The sequence below is a fragment of the Dipodomys spectabilis genome, unplaced genomic scaffold (genome assembly GCF_019054845.1).
Source record: "Dipodomys spectabilis isolate Male_0828 unplaced genomic scaffold, ASM1905484v1 ptg000018l, whole genome shotgun sequence".
Lineage (NCBI taxonomy): Eukaryota > Metazoa > Chordata > Mammalia > Rodentia > Heteromyidae > Dipodomys > Dipodomys spectabilis.
This window is the reverse complement of record NW_024870695.1, coordinates 6,836,310-6,858,829: the sequence shown is the minus strand read 5'-3', so window position 1 is coordinate 6,858,829 and position 22,520 is coordinate 6,836,310. Positions and strand designations below refer to the sequence as shown.

The 22,520-nt window shown below is 38.8% G+C and overlaps 1 protein-coding gene across 3 annotated transcripts in view; it reads right to left on the bottom strand.

Moving 5' to 3' along the window:
- Positions 1–22,520, bottom strand: part of Tlk2 (tousled like kinase 2) — a 104,381-nt gene that overhangs the window by 14,217 nt on the left and 67,644 nt on the right. For all 3 annotated transcript variants that reach the window (XM_042673653.1, XM_042673651.1, XM_042673652.1), the window contains exons 12-17: positions 21,492–21,644; positions 18,125–18,191; positions 16,183–16,280; positions 13,557–13,638; positions 10,728–10,819; positions 2,764–2,853 (exon numbers count right to left, since the gene is read on the bottom strand). In XM_042673653.1, the coding sequence (XP_042529587.1) occupies positions 2,764–2,853; positions 10,728–10,819; positions 13,557–13,638; positions 16,183–16,280; positions 18,125–18,191; positions 21,492–21,644 (582 nt within the window). The remainder of the gene's footprint in view (positions 1–2,763; positions 2,854–10,727; positions 10,820–13,556; positions 13,639–16,182; positions 16,281–18,124; positions 18,192–21,491; positions 21,645–22,520) is intronic.

The following is a 22,520-nucleotide window of genomic DNA, read 5'->3' as shown; positions in this document are numbered from 1 at the left end:
GCTGAAGTTCACCAAGGTATAACTCTTCTTGAATCTACACCATTAATTAAGGACACTGGCAAGAACTATAATGTGTATGTGTTAAACATGTTCTAGCCAAGTACTCTTTTACATAACCACATCATATACCCATTTCTAAATATGGGATCAAGTATACACTTCTCCCTGTAAGCACTGAGAAAAACCTAGGGTTTGCCCAGATCCCAAAAACAAGTTGCATAGTCTGTCTCCTAGGAGTTTTATACAGTATTACACAAATGTGTTACAATATGGTATGGATTCTTTTTATGGTCAATAGATCATACAGACCCACATTTAAAATTACACACCACTGATAGCCTTACAGGTCATGTGTCTGTCTTCCAAGATATTTAAAAACTGATGTAAATTGGGCGCGGGTAGCTCATGCCTGTAATCCTAGCTACTAAGGAGGCTGAGATCTGAGACTCATAGTTCAAAGCCAGCCCAGGAAGGAAAGTCTGTGAGACTATTATCTCCAATAAATTAGCAAGAAATTGGAAGTGTTGCTGTGCACTAGCCTTGAGCTGAATAACTAAGGGACAGTGCCCAGGCCTAGAGTTTAAGCCCCACGACCAATTAAAAAAAAATAAATAAATAACAAACTGATGTAAAGCCAGCCACTGGTAGCTTATACCTATAATCCAAACTACTTACTCAAGAAGCTGAGACCAGAAGATAGTGGTTCGAAGCCAGCTTGGGGAGGAAAGCCTGAGAGGCTCCTATCTCAAGCACCAAAAAGAGCCAAAAGTAGTCCTATGGCTCAAGTAGAGTGCTAGCCTAGAAGCAGAAAAGCTCAGAGACAGCGCCCAGACCCCAAGTTTAAGCCAAAAAAAAACAAAAAAACAAAACAAAAATTTAAACAAACAAACAAAAAAAAACCTGATATGTCTTTCTAAACTGAGTATCCCAGTGAGCCCTGAGATAAATACCTTTAGAACTTAGATTGTGACAGGGTGTGTCTATCAATCAGGTCTAGCCAGAAAACAAAAACCACTTGAGTATTTAAGACAGAAAACAGGTTTTAATTCAGGAAACTGATCACACAAATGAGGGAAGATCAGAGAAGACAAATTGGCCAGAGAGGCAACCCCAGCAATCATCTATAACAGGAAGCCTTTAACAACCTAAAACCAGATAATCACAGGAAAAAATAGTTCAACTAGAACTCAGGGTCACTGAGGAAACTCAAAACTCCGTGTTCCTCCCTCAGCTGAACCTAGATGGACATCAACTTGACATGAGTCCATTAAAGCACAGCCTACAAGGGCTAACCTCCTTCCTTAATGTAGAACAGGGAAAGGCAAGCAGGTCAGGACTAGCACTGGGGTGTTCAGGGTGGGCAACTTGAGACTGAACTTCAAACAGCACTGACATTGATGGTTAACACATGCTCTTGTGGAATCTCAAAACTGAACAAAATCTTATGCATCTTACAAAACATAGCAGGACAAGCTAGTACTCTATTTGAGAATGAATATCTCCAACGTGTATTTTCTGATCTGAAGTGCTAAAATCTGAGACTTTCACATCTTTGATCAACATGAAACAGAAACAAAATCTCACTTTTAATAACCAAACAATGGTCTGGCTTATTTTTGGTGAAAATTCATCATATACAAATGGGACAAACAAAGCTAAAAGAATAGTATGGAATCACTTCAGTGCATCACAATAGTTAAAAGTATGTAATTTTTTTTTTTTTTTTGTCGGTTGTGGGGCTTGAACTCTTGGCCTGGGCGCTGTCCCTCAGCTCTTCAGCTCAAGGCGAGCGCTCTACCACTTGAGCTACAGCGCCACTTCCGGTTTTCTGGTGGTTTATTGGAGATAGGAGTCTCACGGTCTCTCCTGCCCAGGCTGACTCTGAACCACGATCCTCAGATCTCAGCCTCCTGAGTAGCTAGGATTACAGGCGTGAGCCACCAGCACCCGGCTAATTTTTTTTTTTTTTTTTTGGTCGGTCATGGGGCTTGAACTCTGGGCCTGGGCACTGTCCCTCAGCTCTTCAGCTCAAGGCTAGCGCTCTACCGCTTGAGCCACAGCGCCACTTCTGGCTTTTTTGTTTATGTGGTGCTAAGGAATTAAACGCAAGGCCTCATGCATGCGAGGTAAGCACTCTACCACTGAGCCACCTTCCCAGCCCAAAAAGTATGTAAATAATTTTCAACAGAAGACACTCCAAGTCATTCTATTTATCTTTGAAATGTTTTTAGTATTTATACTTCAGGGAGGAGTAGGGGAATCCCTATCTAATATTCAAGGGATATACTCAAAGTTAAGGAATCCACTCAATGTGGTGTTACCTGTGGAGACCTGACCAGGTCCTCCCTCTCCTACTCTCCAACTAAGGTATTTTCCTGAATGATATTCAGAAACATACATTCTATGCTTGGTACAAGAGCTCCTTAATAAAAAAGGAAAATCACATGATTTCTGAGGTAATTTGGGCTAGTTATCTGTGTAGCCATCCAAGATAGCTGTTGGCTGAATAGAATGAAATTCCTAGAATTACCCTAGGAGGCAAAGGGGATACCTGTAAACCACATCTAGGATATAGTTTCCCCAACTCAGGCCAAACTCCTACACAGAAACATTTTCTAACTGTTGTAATGTTCCTAAACTTCTAGATAAGCCCAGGGGCTCCAGAGCTTACCTGTTATGCCAGGTAATAACATAGAGGATTATTAAACAATTGCCAAAGATTTCACCTAAGTCTTGCTTTCATTGCTAGAATGGCAGACTTACGAGTCAGTGTCCAGTGAAAAGTAATCATACAGCTTAACTATTCTGGGATGATCCAGTTCTTTGTGAATCCGGTATTCCCTACACGCATGCCTGCAAACAGAATGAAAAATTAACAAGAAGGCATTTGAGCACACCATTGACAAAACTACAGGTATATATTTGAGTATACTGGTTAAATGAATGGACATCAACCTTGGTAGTTTTTTGTTGTTGTTTTTCCAGTTCTGACTTGAACTCTGGGCTTGTGTGTTGGCTGTCTCTGAGCTTTTTCAGCTCAAGGCTAGCACTGTACCTTTGAGCCATCGCTCCACTTCCAGGTTTTGATGATTAACTGAAGAGTGTCATAGACTTTCCTGCCTAAGCTGGCTTTGAACTGTGATCCTCAGATCTCTATCTCTGGAGTAACTAGGACTACAGGTGTGAGCCACTGGCACCAGGCTCTTTCAAGTTCTTTCCACAAAAATCCTACCTTTTCTGTTTCTATCCAAGTATCAAAGATTTAAAAATATTGGGTTGAACACAAAAACAAAGTACAGTGATAAAAGTTCTCCCTTAGTTCCTGGGTATTTGAGCAAATTATCGAATACAGATCCTTAACCCAACGAGCAGTGTCTGGCCACCACTTCTGCCTGAAATGATGTATTCTGATTGTGGTTTGAAACAATGAGGCATTACTTGGCATCACCTAGGTAGCTTCTCACTATTAAACATGACAGATTTGTACAGTCAGAATATTCAATGTATATATGTGATAAGGATGCGGGAAATATAAAATGAGTAATGAAGTGGGAAATGTGAAATAGCAATGAAGTAAAGATGATTTATACTTTAAGAAAATAACATAAGCAGGGCGCTGGTGGCTCACGCCTGTAATCCTAGCTACTCAGGAGGCTGAGATCTGAGGATTGTGGTTCAAAGCCAGCCCGGCAGGAGAGACCGTGAGACTCCTATCTCCAATAAATCACCAGAAAACCGGAAGTGGCGCTGTAGCTCAAGTGGTAGAGGGCTCGCCTTGAGCTGAAGAGCTGAGGGACAGCACCCAGGCCCAGAGTTCAAGCCACATGACCGACAAAAAAAAAAAAGAAAAGAAAATAACATAAAATACTAGTGAGGTTGAGTCTTGCTTGCTTTTATTTGGTCATTTTTGTATGAATTCAATGGCTGTGGGTTTTACTTTGTTTTCTTTTTCTTTCATTTTTTAAAATGGTTTTTAGCTGGTATTCACGAAGAAAGTGAGTGCTAAGATCTGTGCTGCTAATGAAACCAAGTGCATTTCTTAGCCAGCTGTCAGTGGCTCACACCTATAATCCTAGTTACTCAGGAGTCTGAGAATCTGTGTTTGAAGCCATTCCAATCAGAAAGTCTTTGAGACTCTATTTCCAATTAAGCAACAAATTGGAAGTGTAGCTCAAGTAGTAGAGGGCTAACTATGAGCAAGAAAGCCAATAGAGAACGTGAAGCCTTAAGTTCAAAACTCTCTATGGGCACACATACACACACAAAAAGGCACATTTTTAATATAGCTGTGTCATACCATCTTTTGGGCCCTCTGCTGGAAAAGTAGAATCAAGTCTCAATGAATATCTTTTTAAATGTATCCACTAGTACTATATCATATGTGAATGTATAATAGCTTGAATCTGCTTTATAATATATAATAGTGACTATACTTTTTATCAGAGCTGTCTTAATGATACTATTCTTAAATGTTTTCTTTCCAGGTAGTGGAAAAACTAATTAAAATTATGGTTTCAAAGACATGTTTTTCTTCTCCTCCAAAGCTATATTTTTTACATATATAAATGGTGATCTCCTGTGTTCAGGAATTATGTGATAAATCAATTGGCAGCACTTTTACTTTTAAATCTTATTCCTTACTAATAAAATTCATGGTGATCTTGACTTTACATTAGAGTTTTGGTATCCACAGGTATATGATTCCAAGACCACCACTGAGAAAAACCCAGGAGTGCTCGAGAGGTATGTAATTTGGTGGTATACTGCAGATGTCTGATTTATATAATGCTGCCCAACTTGCTGTCTTTCAACAAATCTAAAATTGTAGGAAGATTATCATAACTTAGACCTTGCTTTTGGGGCACTGCTTGCTTTTTGTGTGTGTGCTGGTATAGGAGCTTGAATTCAGAGCCTTTTTCTCTCACTCAGCTTCTTTGCTCATAGTGGTACTCTACCACTTGAGCCACACCTCTAGTACAACATTTTTGCATGGACTTTTTTACCTGGGCTGGCTTCAAACTTCAACCCTGAATAGCTAGTATTACAGTCATAAGCCTGGCTACCTTTTGTTGTGGGGAGGAACATTTTTACAGAATTAGAGGAAGAGTGACACTCAGCAGATCACATAACAATTCAAATACAAATGCTCATAATATGAGACTCAGAGCTTCTCTGTATCATCTGAGTTAAGTATAATGTGCATACTAGGAGAAGAAAAACAAAGAAGGGGGTAACAATGCTCGACAAGAAATGTACTTATTACCTTACTCATATAACTGTAACCCCTCTGTACAGAATCTTTACAGTAAAATTAAAAAAAAAAAATTTGATTTTGAACTGGGCACTGGTGGATGGCTCCTGTAATCTTAGCTACTCAAGAAGGCTGAGATCTAGGATTGTAGTTCAAAGCTAACCCAGGCAGGAAAGTCTGTGAGACTCTTACTTCTAATTAACTACCCAAAAGCCAGAAGTGGAATTGTAGCTTAAGTGGTAGAGCACTCGTCTTAAGCAAAAAAGCTCAGGGACAATGCCTAAGCCTTGAGTTCAAGCCCCAGGACCAGCACAAAATAGACAAATACATACAAAATTTTTGTTTTGAGGATTCTTTTTTTTGGTGGTATTGGGGTTCAAACTCAGTTCCTCAAGCTTGCTAATAAGCAGGTAATTGAGCCACTCTCCTAGCCACTTATGTTTTAGTTATTTTTGTGATAAGTCTTACATTTCCATCCTGGCCAGCTTTGACTAAAATCCTCCCACTTAAAGTTTTCTATGTAGCTAGGATGACAGTATGAGCCATCAATGATACCCAATTATTAGTTGAGATGGGGGTCTCAGCTTGCCTCAAGCCTTAATCATCCTCCTAAATTATTAGGATTATGAACATAAACTATCAAATCTGGTCTTTTGTTTTGGGAGGAAGCATGTTAGATTAAAACGGCATGCAAAAAAAATTCACAAATAAAATGGGCTTGTTGTACTTTGTTCTAAGAAATGTGAAGACTATAAAAATTTGAAATTATAAAAAATGTTTTCTTAGAAAATGTTTAATACAGCCAGGGCTGATGGCTCACACTTGTAATTAATGCTAGATACTCAGAAGGCTGAGATCTTAGGATCACAGTTCAAAGCCAGCCCAGGCAAGAAAGTCTGTGAGACTCTTACATTCAATTAACCAGCAAGTCAGAAATGGAGCTGTGGCTCAAGTGGGTGCTAGCCTTCAGCAAAGAAGCTCAGGGACAGCACTCAGGCCAAGTTCAAGATCCAGGACTGCTACAAAAATAAATAAATGTACAGTACTCTTCAACCATGGATCCAACCAACCATGGATCAAAAACATTCACTTAATTGCAGCTGTACTAAATACGTATAGACTTTTCAACAATTTAAATAGTATTTACATTCTATTAGACATTATAAATTCTCTAGAACATTATACAGGAGGGTACACACAGGTTTTGTAAGCCCTGTGCCATTTTATATGAGAGACTTAATCATTTGCATATTTTGGTATCTACGGGGATCCTAGAACAAATCCACCATGGATTTAAAAGCACTTTTCTGCTTTAAAATCGTTTTTTAAGATTATAAACAAAAACGCATTATATAATCTGACATTCACATACTGAATTTTAAAATAAAAAATTGTATTTATACAGCATAATTACCCATAATTTTTTCAAGTATTTAGATCTTAAGTTACCAAAAATAGTGTGAGAAAAGCATCTTCTTTTATTAGTTTACTTCCTTTCTGTTAATCTTATGAGAGCTGTTTTTTCTGAAAAGTTCCTGCTTTGGCCAGGTGGTTTGGCCCTTGGTAATTACATTTTAGTTATATCCTTTTCCTGCTGCATTTTAATTAGGACATCCTGTTAGAAGCCCCTTGAATTTTAATTGTCTTTTTTTGTCAGTCGTGGGGCTTGAACTCTGGCTTGGACGCTGTCCCTGAGCTCTTCAGCTCAAGGCCAGCACTCTACCACTTGAGCCACAGCGCCACTTCCGGTTTTCTAGTCCCTTATTCTGACATCACATCCCAACATCCTGATCTGAGCTATTTCTAACAGTAACTGGGCTGGACATGTAGATTAGTAGACTGTTCAGCTTGTGCAAGGCCCTGGATTCATTTCCAACAGCACCAAAAACAAAAAAAAATAAAAAAAAAACAACCATAAACTGTTAGGTAATCGTACACAATTTAGTTCAGAAATATTTTTTAAGGTAAATGCTAAAAATTAACTTTTTTTTTTGGGGCGGGAGGGCAGCATCGGTTGTAGGGCTTGAACTCTGGGCCTGGGCCCTGTCCCTCAGCTATTCAGCTCAAGGCTAGCACTGTTCTACCACTTGAGCTACAGCCCCACTTCTGGCTTTTTCTGTTTATGTGGTGCTGACGAATCCAAGCCAGGACCTCATGAATGCAAGGCAAGCACTCTACCACTGAGCTACCTTCCCAGCCCAAAGAGAAAAAAATAAAACTTTCTTGATGGAAACTTCAGGCTTATTCTTGAAGCTACCGCTTTGGGCAATGTTTGCTTTTTCTAATGCCTCATTTCATAATTATGTCTTTCCGTAGAGAAAAGATGGGCCAACAGCACAGCAGAATGGCATGAGATCCTTCCTTGCTGCATGAAGAAGTTAAAAACCTGGTTCCCAGAGCTGTGGTTTCCTTGTCCTTGGTGGCAAGTTCAGAAACACACTCTAGTTATAAGCACACACAGCTTTGGCTCAAGCCCTTCACCAAGGTAGCACCACAGCTGCCTTTTTGGTTTGCTTTTTAAATTTTGTTTTGTCATTATAAAGATGATATACAGAGGAGTTACAATTATATCAGTCAGGTAAAGAATACCTTCCTTTTTGGACAATGTCACCCCTTCCCTGGCAGTTTTTCCCTCCCATCACAGCTGCCTTTCTGAATATATCAAGATTCCACATACTACATTACCTTGGGGGAGGAGGGGGTCAGTGGGAGGGGGTACTGATGCTTAAAAACAAGCAGATCACTGCTCAAATCAGAAATTACTTGAGAATGCTTTTTAACTCTGCAATTAACGGATTAATTTATTCATTTTTGTACAGGCCAATTTCTCTGTGAAAGTACAGAAAACAGAGGAAACCAAGAATCAAAGGAAGAATCTTTCCAAATCCTAAACACTAAAAGAAATCTGCCAAGCCTCCCTGACAGCAGCAGTCGCTCAGTGGCATCAATCTCACAGCCAGAGGCTGGCTCCATTGGTAGAGCACCAGCTACTAGTAAACTCATAGCCAGCTCTCATCCTTCATCAGCCAAGGCTTGACTGGACAGTTCCATACATGCTTAATTTTCCAGTTAGTATCCAAGCTACCAGTGCACTGTAAATAGAGAAGTAAGAAAGCAGGAGAAATGCACTACACTTTTAGCCTATTACAGGTAGATATAAAATTTGAACTTCAAAATACTTGCTTTCACTTAGAAGTTTCATACAAGGACATATTAGTTTAGTTATAAATTATTTCTGTAGTTAACTTTCTAGGTTTCCTTTTTTCATTCAAATGATCTGATTTCAAATACACATGGGAAATCACCTTGAAGAATGGAAATATAATTTTAAAACAGTACTATGTAGAGTAATAGCATTTTCATATTTATGTTACCCCATAACAAAGTGTACTATCTTTCATTGTTTAACAAAAAAATTATTGAAGCACTCTCTTCAAAGTGTTACGTGTTTGATCTAAGCTTTCTTTATGCTCAAAGGTATGTAGCTTAAAATTCATAATGACTTATCACTTACAAAGTAAAATCTTTCAAAGAAAAGCAGAATGTTGAAGAATTCCTCTCAAGCAAGAAGGTCACAATTTTGCACACTCCCCCTCTCCCCCAGGTGTCTGTCAGCTAAGAAATGGACCCTGACCAGAGGGCTCTACATGCTCTCTGAGATACAGTGAGTCCCACTGATGAGGAAATAGTAAGAAGGCACCACAGGCAGCTGAGCTGGAACAGCAGAGCTTGGATAAAGCAGTCTCTTAACTAGCTTTCTCTGACTGACACCAAATCTATAACCAACAAGGCTAAAACTGGCTATTCAAGTATGTTTAGGAGGGACGTGAGCCTGGCTTCAACTCTGGAAAGTCTAGATCAGCTGATTGCTCTCCTCAAATTACTATGGTTCTCTTAAGGTCAGCGTAAAAACTAAATTCTAAAATGGAAAAATATGTACAAGTCCTGGTATAGAAACTGTATTTTCAAAGTTGACCATTGTATGGTCAATTGGTTTAGAGTAGCCGATGCACAGGTAAGCTACAGAAAGAGCACTGATGACCTGGTCTGATGCCATTAAGCCATTCACAAGCCTCAATATAAAAGGGGCAATTCTCACTAATAAATGGTCTGAATAATGTGTGCTTTCCTTCACCAAAATGCTCCTGGCATTCACTGGTACATGCCATTCTTCCCAGACGTCATGCGACTGGAATGTGCTTGTAATAATGTATCTGCTCCTCAGGAGCATCTGGACCACAGCTGCTTGTCACATAAGACACACATGCAGGGAAGCCATGTGTAAGACACCCATCATCCCTCTTCCTACCTCTGTTAATCCTGATTTCTTTTAATGTTGTACAAAACCTCTCTGGAGTCCAGAGTTGGGCCCCATTGCCAACAGGTGAGGAGTGAGGCTCAGTTCTCAGATGGATTGTCTAGCAAGCACAAGGCTTTGAATTGGAATCACAGCACTCAATTTCAAAAAATGGTGTGTGGGGAATCCCTGATAAGCAACAGGTATGAAGCAAGATTTGTTTTGGTTTAAGGTCCCAAGAACTGACTTAAGACAAATACTTAGAATTTCTCTTAAGATTCAAAAGTCAACTAAAAGGCTTTTTGCTCTCCTTACCTCTGACCCTGAAATATTATTTATGAGAAAAGCACAGAGCTGTCTCTATAATCAAGAGGTGTTTGCTTCTATCAAAAGGAGCTTGTTTCCTCCCTTCAGGGGCAAGACCTGTCTCACTCAATACTTGTACCTATCACATGGAAACAAACACAGGTCAGCCCAGTGGGAAACCTAAAGGAAAATTAAGTCTGGGGCTCTCAAAGCAAATGAACCAGAGGCAGTTGCAGACAAACCTGATACCACTGGAACAAAGAAATTCACAGCTGCATATCTAACAACTAGTCACTCAAAAAACAAACAAACAACAACAAAAAAAAAACCCACCACCCTCTGAAACCTTTCATCCCAAGGACAGAGGAGGGCTCCACTTAGCGCATTCTGAAGAGAAGCAAACACAGGGAGTTAGGGAACACCCACAATTTTGAGATGGGCAAACTATACTGGGGCAGGAGTATGGCACTAAGGGCTGAATAAGTCAAGCGCATACACAGAGACAAACTACAAGTCCCCTTCCCTACCATCTCCTATAAAACTACATGACTGAGCTACCAGTCTCCCAGGGTCCCCAGACCATTAGGGGACACTCTTAGTTGTTTTTTTAGATTAGCAACAATGGTTTCATTGTAGCTGTTTTTTAGACACAATAGAAAAGGGAGTTAAGAGCATGGGTTCTAGGTTGACAACTCAGCCAGTGAACTGTTACTCCAATAGTGTGTATACTTTCTCTATCAGTAAGAAGCAAAGTATATTCACTCTCCTAGGTTAATTAGGAAGATAAAACAAACATCTAAATCTCTTGACACAATGTTCAAACTAGAGTTATTAAATTTAGAAAAAAAAAGCAGATACTTTAGTATTACTTACTTGTGGTAATTCTCCTTTTTCTCATCTCTCCAGTTTTTATTTAACTGGTGAATTTTCACAGCTACATATCTTTGCTCAGTTAGGTCAAATGCCTATAAAGAAAAGGAATAGATTGTATTCTAAATAAACATTAACAAGAATGATTGGGAATTAACTGAAGCTTCTATTTAACAGATAAGCACAAAGTCCAGAATACATTATTAAATAAAAACAGCAGCAAATGACAACACATCACGTATTTCCTTCAGTGTTGCAATCATCTTGAAACTTGTGATTAGATAATTTAGAAGTCTCCAGACACACTGGCACCAAGGGGTTTAGAAGACAAACCCAAGCAAACACTACAAGCAGAAAGCCTGCACATGCCTTCCCCACTCTTCCTAGTAATACTCCTTCTTGAATAGCACCCTCTTCATCTCAGACCTTTCTCCCTTAGGTTGTCTCTAGCCCCTCAGTGGACCCCGTGACTTTACATGCTGCAACAGAAAGTCTTCCTGCTGCTGAAATCCAGAGGAGGACTGGGAGTATGGCTTAGTGATAGAGAGCTTACCTAGCATGCATAAAGCCCTGGGTTTGATTCCTCAGTACCACATAAACAGAAAAGGCCGGAAGTGGCACTGGCCCAAGCAGTAGAGTGCTAGCGTTGAGCAAAAGAAGCTCAGAAACAGCACCCAGGCTCTAAGCTCAAGCCCCAAAACTGGGGGGGGGGGGGGGGGGGGGGGGGGGGGCGGGCGGCGGGAAGGAAGGATTCACACTGCCTGCTTCCTAGAGAAAAATAACTCCTCAGGATGCAACTTTCTAGAATTTAGCTGTTTCAAAAAACTCTATGTTTTGGTATTTGGTATATTGTGTCTATTAAGATAAAAAACATCCAAAAACAAAAGGCAGCCCTGCTATTACTTCTATCCTTATTTGCAGGGTAAATGCAAAGCTTAAAGCTAGTCACCTTAACACCCAGCAGGATTGTGGTTTGAGGCTAGCCCAGGCAGTTGGCAAGATTCCATCTCATAAACAAACACCCCTGCCCCTGAAGAGTTGGGTGAATAGCTTAGGCACAGTAAGAGTATGGTTTTAACTCAGGAAGAAAAGGGGAAAGTTAATTAAAGAATTCTTAGGAAGAAAAGGGGGAAGTTAATTAAAGAATTCTTTTAGCATGAATTCTTCGATTCCTTTTTTATTTTTTATTTTTATTTTTTGGTTGGTTGTGGGGCTTGAACAAGGCCTGGGCCCTGTCCTTAAGAGCTTTTTTTAAGTAGTACTTTATCACTTTGAGCCACAGAGCCACTATAGGTTTTCAGGTGATTAACTGGAATAAGAGACTTACAGACTTTCTTGCCCAGGCTGGCTTTGAACTGTTATTCTCAGGTCTCAGCCTCCTGAGTAGCTAGGATTACAGGCATGAGCCACTGGCATCTGGCTAGATTTTTCTTTTTTTTTTTAATTGTGAAAATACCGTATAGAGAAGGATTACAATTACATGGGCAAGGTAATGAGTACATTTCTTATTGAGCTTTGTTGCCTCCTCCTTTGTTTACCCTTAGATTCTTAAGTTTAAATCTGAAGACCGTGGTTCAAGGCAGCCCGGGCAGGAAAGTCCATGAGATTCCTATCTCCAATAAATTACCAAAAAAGCCAAAAGTGGAGCTGTGGCTCAAATGGTAGAGTACTAGCCTTGAGCAAAATTCAGGGACAGTGCCCAGACCCTGAATTCAAGTCCCAGGACTGGCAATAAATAAATAAATTAACAAATAAAGAAAAACAGCCTCAATATGTAGTTCAGTTATGAATGCTTCTAGCATGTATGAGGCCCTAGGTTTGATCTCCAGTGAAACACCACATTTTATGAAAGCTTTTTATTTACTCAAAAGATTTCTCAGGCTAAGGATATAATTCAGTAGAACATTTGCCTACCATGTAAACAAGGCCATGGGTTCAATCTCTAGCACTACCAAAAAATTTTAAATAAAATAAATAAGAAAAAAGTTCTTATGATCTAAACACACCTCATAATAAAGATTATACCTTAGTAAACAGAATTATAACAGCTATACAGCAATAACCACTTAGTAAGCCAATTCTGCATTTTATAGCCAGATGCTAGAAATATGTGCATCTGTAGTTGGTAAAATATCAATTGGAGGAGCCAAGCACCAATGCCTCATGCCTATAATCCTAGCTCTTCAAGAGGCTGAGATCTGAGGATTGTTGTTCAAAGCCAGCCAGGGCAGGAAAAATCCATGAGATTCTTTATCTCCAATTAATCACCATAAAGAAAGCCAGAAGGGGAGCTGGGCCTCAAGTAGTGGAGCACTAGCTTTGAGCACAAAAGCTCAGACACAGCACCTAAACCCTTAGTTTAAGCCCCAGGATTGGGGGGGGGGGGGGGGGGGGGGGAGGGGGGAATCAACAGAAGGACCAGGCACAAGTGGTTCACACCTGTAATCCTTTCTACTCAGGAGGCTGAGATCTGAAGATCAAAGTTTGAAGCCAGCCCAGGCAAACAAATGCAAGAGACTCTTCAATTAACCAGCACAAAACTAAAAGTGGTAATATATGGTTCAAGGGGAAGAGCTACCAGCCTTGAGTAGAAAAAGCTAAGCGAGAGCAGGAGGCCCTGAGTTCAAATTTCAGTGCCAGTACCAAAGCCAAATATGTCTGACATATCGATTACTAATTTTCCCAAGTTGAAAAGTCTCTTAAATTTTATTGGAAGTATTTCCTAAAGAGACAGGTTCTTAAGGTTTTAAATTCTAGCTAGTGGATATCAACCTACTGTTATCACTAGTGATAGCCAGTATTCTGTCCTTGTACTGGGTTATTCATACTTACCTTGTAAACTTCACTGAAACCTCCTCTACCCAAAAGATGTAACAACAAATATCTGTCATTTAACGTTGGATGATCTTTAAATCTGTGGAAATAGGGAACATGTAACATTCTGAGGTCAAGGACTACAACCTTTCATTAGCCAAAAATTCCAAAATATCACACAATATACACTCGATTACAGCGGCTGCTGATCATTTGACAATTTACACCAACACACTGAACTCTGAGCACAAAGCTTCATGGTTCAAAGAGGAAGTAAAATTACAATGAACAATGATTGCTACAGAGCCAAAGGTCTAAGTAGCCACAATCAGCAGATCTTCTGACTTTCTTGATCATTCTTGCTACCTCTCCTGCTACAAAGTGAGAAGGAGTAGTTTGGAGTAGAGCAGGAATTCTCAAAACCACTCAACTCTTCCCATCCATTTAAGAATCACATGCTCTCACCATTTCAAAACTATATAGAGTAAAATTCAAAGGTGGTATTTACTCCCTTAAAAATGGATAATTATAATGACTACACATTCTATGTAGTCATTTCTCTATTTCTGACTCTCTTCCTTCCTCCTCTGTATTTTTGTTTTATTTTTGAGACAGTCTTACTATGTAGCTCAAACTATCCTTGAATTCATGATCCTTCTGCTTCAGTCTCCCAAGTGCTGAGGTTATAGGTATGTACCACCTTATCCAGTTCATCTTTTTCTCTTTAAGAAGAATGTCTATGATACCAGCATGTTCTACAGATTTGATTTCTACCTATGGTGTCTGCCTATAATCTTAGTACTCAGGAGGCAGAGGCAAACAATCATGAATTGAAGGATAGCCTGGCTTACATAGTAAAACCCTGTCCCAAAAAAACAAGCTCTAGGGATATAAATACATGGTACCACAGTTGTTAATATGTGTAAGACCTTGGGTTCAATCCCTAGTAGCACAAAACGAAACAGGGTCCTACCCTGAATCAGTTGTCTAACAATATTATAAAGAAATGGCATATTCTGGTAAAAATAAATATTTATATATATATATATATGTATATGTGTGTGTATATATATATATATATATATATATATATATATATATGTTATACAACAGATAGAAAATGGCTCCAAAGGCTCACGTGTTGAAGGTGTGGTCCCTAAACTGCTGTCATGATGGAAAAGAGGATCATGAGGGCAATTGGACTATTAGGAGATGAGGCCTAGTGGAAGAAAATAGGTTCCTGGGTGGGGCTTTATCTTATTTCTAACCACTCATTCACAGCTGTCATGAGGCGTAGCATTGCTCTGTTATAAATTCTTTGCCAAGATGTTCTGTGTCTCAACACAAATGAGCCCAGAAACAATGATGCCAAGTGACTTGAAAAAAATAAGCCAAAATAAATCCTTTCTGCCTAGTTTTCACAGGTAATCTGTCGCAGAGACAAAATCTAACAAACCATTTTCCCGATCTTAAAACAACATTTCTATTAATCCCAAAACTACTGTATTTTAATTTAACTGTATTTTGCCTGGGAGGAGAGACAACAAATGCAATAAAGTTGTTGTTTGTATTAGATAGATCCAATTTTGACTCTTTGGTTACATCTGTTATGGATTCCTGGTCAAATTAACTTCTCTAAGCTTATTTTCTTAGTTGTGTATTAAAAATGATAATCATGAGAGTCATGTGTGAGAATGTAGACACTTAGCACCATGCTTGATACACAAGATCTCTGTGAATAGCAGGTACTGGTATACTTGACACTTGGCAAAGGAGTGGGCCAAACAAGACAATGGCCAAACAAGAAGCTTTTGACTATGTGAAAAGTGCTTCAAACTCAAAAATATGTGGGAAAGAATAGTAAGTGGTAAGATCTCTCTCAGTTTAGTCTAATTTTCCCATATTTGGGCCTTTAAATGACATAAATAAAAGTAGACATTAATTTATAATTAATGGGATTCTTTTTTGGGAGGTACTGGGGTACTGGTCCTAGGGCTTAAACTCAGGGTCTGGGGGCTATCCCTGAGATTTTTTGCTCAAGGCTGGCACTCTATCACTTGAGTCACAGCTCCACTTCCATAAGAGTCTCATGGACTTTCCTGCTTGGAATGGCTTCGAACTATGATCCTCACATCACAGCTTCTTAAGTAGCTACAGGTGTGAGCTAATAGTGCTGGCTAGTTAATGGGAATTTTAAAAGTTTTACTTTAAAATCTCAACACTCTAATGGCCCTGAAGGGTCATTTGGAAACTGAGGTCATCTCAACCTAATATTCTTCTGTGGCCCATGTTTCCCTTTTTCAAGGCTCCATACGTAATAGGAATAATACACATCCCAACCATTTAGAGTTGCAATGCTATAGTTTTAGTAACTTCTACTTGTGTAAAAATGCCATGTGTATGTGTATACATATGTACATATGTATATATACATATATATACACACTTAGTATGTAAAATATATTCATATATTTAAGCTAAAGCAGATCATAATTGTGTTCACAAAACTGTAATCATACAAAAGAGCTAAATATACCATGAAAATCATATACTTAACTTGTATTAAAGGAAAAATACTATTCTAGACCATTCATGTCAGAAAGTGCTCAGCAACCTCCACTCCAATACACCCCAAGATGCTTACTGTGAATTATCTTCATTATGTATCCTTTTTAGTTCCCTGATATGTAGATTTCTAACTCTCTCTAGCCTTTCCAGTTCAGCCTGGATCTCTGCTTCTTCCTGAAAAGGAAAGAAAACTTAGAATATAGGGAACTTCACATTTTCATTTCCAAAAAATGAAACATATTTCTCTTGTGAAAACTAAAGGAAAATATTTCACACTAATAAGATTAAATCCTCTACTCCCTCCTCTCTTGTTCAATCCCTATGATATAAGCAGTTTTAAGTAAGTCTTCACAAATGTTTTCTGCATTTACATATGGGCATGTAAAAAATACTTTTTACAAAAATTAGGTTTGCCTTCTGGGTTCTTTTCTCTAGTATGCTTTATACTTGTGTCTTAAGTTCCACTAACTTATAATCTGAGAACCCAGTTGGAAAAAAAAAAGATATGAAAACTAATATATGAAGTAAACACACACATATACCAATAGCAGCAATTATTAAATGCTTACTGACCACTATTATTCTAAAAAGTATAGGCTGCCGGGCGCTGGTGGCTCACGCCTGTAATCCTAGCTACTCAGGAAGCTGAGATCTGAGGATCGCGGTTCAAAGCCAACCTGGGCAGGAAAGACCGTGAGACTCCTATCTCCAATAAACCACCAGAAAACCGGAAGTGGCTCTGTGTCTCAAGTGGTAGAGTGCTAGCCTTGAGCTGAAGAGCTGAGGGACAGCACCCAGGCCCAGAGTTCAAGCCCCATGACCGCCAAAAAAAATAAATAAAATAAATAAATAAAAAATAAAAAGTATAGGCTGCTGAACTTAAAAACTGAGCACATCCTGAAAATGGGGATTTAGTTCAGTAGTAGTATACTTACCTAGCATATTCAAGGACCTAATTTGTTTGGATAGTTTTGTGTTCCAGTCCAAGGGTTTTAACTCAGGGTTGGGCCATTGTCTCTGAGGGTTTTTTTTTTTTTTTTTTGCTCAAAGCTAGTGTTCTACTGTTTGAGCCATAGCTTCACTTTTGGTTTTTGGTGATTAATTGGAGATAAGATTCTCTCGGACTTTTCTGTCTAGTTTGGCTTCAAACCATGATCCTCTTAAAATAGCTAGGATTACAGGTGTGAGCTACCAGCACCCAGCAAGGCACTAGGTTTTATCTCCAATATTGGGGGGAGAGGGAAGGATAGAAAAAAGAAGAAAAATTTTAGGCTGGTATGGTAGCCAATGTTTATAATTTCAAAGTAACTTTCAATGAACATCAATCCTCAACTGTTAAACTGGCATAATAATGTCTTCTCTATAGCTACTTCTGGCAAAAAAAAATAAGAGCTGGTATGTTATTTAAAACAGCACAAGTGTCTTACTATCAACTTCAGAACCCTCTGCTCCATATATTTAATCTCTAGTATAGGGACAGCCACTTATATAGCATTATAATATAGGCAGATTAATCTACTAATTAGTGTCCATTGAGGAAAAAAGTACTCTAACTGGGAGGCTGGAATTGACCTGAAAAATCTAAAGAAATAATTCCCATCCTTACACATAGTAAGAGTAGCTATTCAGTGATATGAAGCTATTATATTTGCCCAAATGGCCAAATAGATTCTATGTCAGAAGTAAAGTAGAAATCACACTTTTTTTTCTGGTAAGAATTTCCAATTATACTTACTTTTTTTTCTTAAAAAGTCTTTAATAATTATTCATTTTTATTGGACTGATGGCTCAGTTCTGCATTGTCCCTGCTATCTCCTCTTTATTTGTCTCCCCCTCTCCCACCTCTCACAAGAACCCACTTCTTGGTACTTATTTTGCTGGATTTTGACTTTACCTTTCTAAGCAATGACACAACTTGAGTTCTCTTTGGAATATACCTTATTTCCTTCCATTCATACATTTATAACCACTTGCATCCCACCCCATGTGTTTAATCAGAGGTTTACAGGCTAACTTACTTTTTTAAGATGACCTAATCTGAGTTTAAAGATTTCTTCTTGTTCATGGTATTCTGCTAATGTTAACCTGAAAAATAATGAAAATTCAATAAATTAGTTGAAATAATGTGTCTAAAGAGGAACACTCAAGTGTGCCACAAGATATATTTGTTCTCCAGTTGAGCACCAGTGGCTCACACCTGTAATATTAACTACTCAGGAGGCTGAGATCTAAGGATCAAGCTTGCAAGCCAGCCCAGGCAGAAAAGTCCGTGAGACTCTTATCTCCAATTAACTACCAAAAAACTAGAAGTGGCACTGTTGCTCCATGTTGTAGAAAACTAGCCTTGAACAAAAAAGCTCAGGAATAGCATCCAGGCCCTAAGTTCAGGCCACATGACCAACAATAACATCAAAAAAAGATGAAAAGGTTATTTTGCAGTCTTCTGACAAGAAACCCCTATGATTTCTAACATACAATGAAGACTCAAAAGCTAAAAGTTTAACTTGTAAACCATGGAAAAAACTGTGAGCCAAATTTTTACAATATTTATGAAATTAGTTTTGTTCTATACTTTGGCAAAAACTCAGAGGGATTATTTTAAAATATTTTAAGGCCCAAATAGGTCAAAGAATTTTATTATTCTTGGTAACTCCTAAGACATTTGTTTCCTGTTTCCCCCCTCTTTTTTTTTTTTTTTTTTAAAGACAGGGCCTTGCCTTGTAGCCTAGATTAGCCTCAAACTCATGATTCTCCTATTCTTCCCAAGTAACTGGGATTACAGATATATACCATCACATCTAACCTCCTAGGTTTTGATTTTATAATAGCAAGGAGAAAGATAAGGTAGAGAATTAGAGTTGAGGATATGGATTCTGGCAATGAGACTTTGGGCAACCAACATTAACCCTTTAACTCAATTTCCTGAAACAAAGCACAACAAATTAAAGAGGAACAAAGAACAACAAAGCATTGTGTCTATTTAATAAAAACTTTAAAAGAATGCTGAAAATGGTATTTAAACCAATTCTCAAAGGGTTGATTGCATGTTCCATATAATCCAGTCACATTCTTATATCTCAAGAATGAACAAGATGTGCAATTTTTCTTCTCCATCTGCCTGCTTCACATTCTAGAAGCATATGCGTAATACTTCAAAGTTTAGACCTCACTGTTTAGACATATTCTAAATAGCAGAAGAAAGAGTGAAACACAGCATTTCCCAGCAGGAAAAGCTATAAAAGAGCCTCTGAGGTTTAATTCAAAAAACAAGTTAAGGCCAGAAGTGGCACTGTGGCTCAAGTGGTAGAGCGCTCGCCTTGAGCTGAAGAGCTCAGGGGCAGTGCCCATGCCCAGAGTTCAAGCCCAGAACTGGCAAAAAAAAAAAGAGTCTGCAAAAAACAAGTTAAGAACTAATGCATTCAATAGGACTGTTACATTTTTACTTCATAACGGCAGAAATTTCCCCTCCCAAAAAAGGGGAAGAAAAATGAAAACTTATAAATAAGAATTCTCTTCAAATGTAACAGATTCTATATGCGAGATCAAGATAATGTGTCCCACTCCAAAGACCTACTTTGGCTTCTGGTCAAGTGAAAGAGCCAAGTCACAGACACTCTTTATTAAAAACTAGACTAAAAGCATTCCAGCATAGATTTTACACAGCCTTCCAGATAGCAACTGCCTACTGATACACTATGGCCTACAGTCAATTCCAATTGTTATTCTGTAGCTAAAATAAATTGTAAGATTAATTATCTGGAGAAGTTTTCAAATCTGGGCTCCTATTTGGACTTTTGAAAGAAAATACTTTATATTTTAATCAATTATATGAAAATCTTTTCCAAACATAATTTGTTAACTTTTCTTGTTGGTCATGGGGCTTGAACTCAGGGTGCTGCCCTTGAGCAATTTTGCTCAAGAGTAGCACTGTAACACTTTTAGGCATGGCTCTACTTCCAGATTTCTAGTGACTAATTGTAGATGACTCTCATGGACCTTCCTACCCAAGCTGACTTTGAACTGTGATCCTCAGATCTCAGCCTCCATAGTTAAGCTAGGATTGCAGGCACTAGTGCCTGGGCCTATTTGTATGTGTGTGGTTTTGCGTGTGTGTGTGTGTGGTTTTGCGTGTGTGTGTGTGGTTTTGCGTGTGTGTGGTTTTGCGTGTGTGTGTGTGTGTGTGTGTGTGTGTGTGTGTGTGTGTGTGTTTGCCAGTACCGGGCCTATTTGGGGGGTGTGTGTGTTTTTGCCAGTACCGAGCCTTGTGTGTGTGTGTACTGGGCCTTTTTTTGGTGGATAAGATATAAGACTCATGGACTTTCCTGAACTTCAATCCTAAGACTTCCCCTAAGTTAACTGAAGTTCTAAAATTGGGGCTGTATCTTTAAACTCTACAGTCCCTAAAAAAGGCCTAATACAAACATTTAACATAGACTTACTAAATGAATGCAAAGAAAAGACTTCCCAACATATCAAGTATGGATAGGTTGAGGATTGGTGTTACACCATCTTTGTCACTGGAACAGAAGAATCTGTCGTGGGGCTTGAACTCTGGGCCTGGGCACCGTCCCTCAGCTCTTCAGCTCAAGGTGAGCGCTCTACCACTTGAGCCACAGCACCACTTCCAGTTTTTGAGTAGTTTATTGGACATAAGAGTTTCATGGACTTTTCTGCCTGGGCTGGCTTTGAACTGCGATCCTCAGATCTCAGCCTCCTCAGTAGCTAGGATTAGAGGCGTGAGCCACCAGCCCAGCTCTGAGATTTTTTTTTTTAATGCTATAATACAAGTAATATTTCTGAAGTGGATTGTAAGTTAGTGTGTTTTGGGAATTGATATGAAAACATTTTTAAAGGCATATTAATAAGCTATGTAATACTTTTTATTATGTGCCTACCTTTAGAAATAAAGTTTACTTTCAACTAAAAGAGAAAGGGAGAAAAAAAATGGAAAAGGAAGGCATTTATATTCAGGATATCCTACCCTTCCTATCTCAGCTAATTACTGATGACCAATGAAGAATATTCTTCAGTCTGAAGTAGTAGCTAGGCAATTCTGGTAAGATGATACTAGTTTACCCTGACCTAGAGTCATACGTAAATAGTGATTATTACTGACATAATATTTGTTATGGGTGGCCTAAAATCATGCTGTCAAGAAGTGAGATTACTTTTCCCTCTCAGTAAAACTCTCAAAGAAAATCATTTAATTTTTATATGGTTTTTACATGCATTGAACAAATCCATTAATGTGAGTTAAAAAGTGATCTGAAACCCTAGAAATATCTGTAATTTCTAACTGTTTCCAGTGACATTCAACAGGGTATTTGTATTTGGGAGTTTGGGGTGAAGGCTTTGTGTCTCATTTCCCATCAATGAAGAACATACGTTTCATTTTCAGCTCCATTGGTCTTATTTTTCCGCTGTTTCTGCTCATTGGTTGCTGGAGGGGCCTGACCCATGGCAGGAGGTTTCCGCTTTGCTAACATTTTCCGTTGTCTTTCTATTTCTTCCCTCTGTGAATTTATCCTTTCCTGTTGCCTAGAGATATAAAAGATTTGGCATAGAGAAACAAAATTTTTCTTAAAATTGCTACAGAACAAATACAGTAACTTGACATCTACATCTCTGACAAACCAAAATAAAATAAAATTCCTTAAATCAAATAGAGATTTGTACTTGATCTTCAAGGTGTAAGAGCTAAATAACTGGTGAAACATTTTTTGGGGAATGAAACTTAGTATGTTAACTCTCAGCTTCTTTTCCTCCCCAACAGACATAACTTTAAGAGATTAGTAACAGAAAGGGGGTGGAGGGGTGGGGACTAATAACATCTTAAAAGCAGAAGAGAAGGAACATACCGAATTTCTATTATGACCTGTCTGACTTTTAACAGCTAAGAAAACAACTTTAGTATGAACTCATTAAAGGTTTATATTTAATTAAGACAAAAAAAGTATAAATGTTCTAAGTGTCTTCCTCAAATGTCATCTAGAAACATAGTCTATAGGATACCAAATAAAGAACACATGATTCTTTTTTTTTTTTTTTTGGGTCCGGTCGTGGGACCTGAACTCTGGGCCTGGGCGCTGTCCCTCAGTTCTTCAGCTCAAGACTAGCACTCTACCACTTGAGCCACAGCGCCACTTTCGGCTTTTTTCTTTTTGCTTATGTGGTGCTGAGGAATCGAACCCAGGGCCTCGAGCATGCAAGGCAAGCGCTCTACCACTGAGCCACCTTCCCAGTTCCGAACACATGATTCTTCAGATCACTTATACAAGTCAAGAAAGTCATTACCACCCTGCAACTCATTCTCACTTGCCTATGTGGTGACACCTAATCTTAAAAAAAAAAAAAGGGGGGGTGGGGCTGGGAAGGTGGCTCAGTGGTAGAGCGCTTGTCTTGCATTCATGAGGA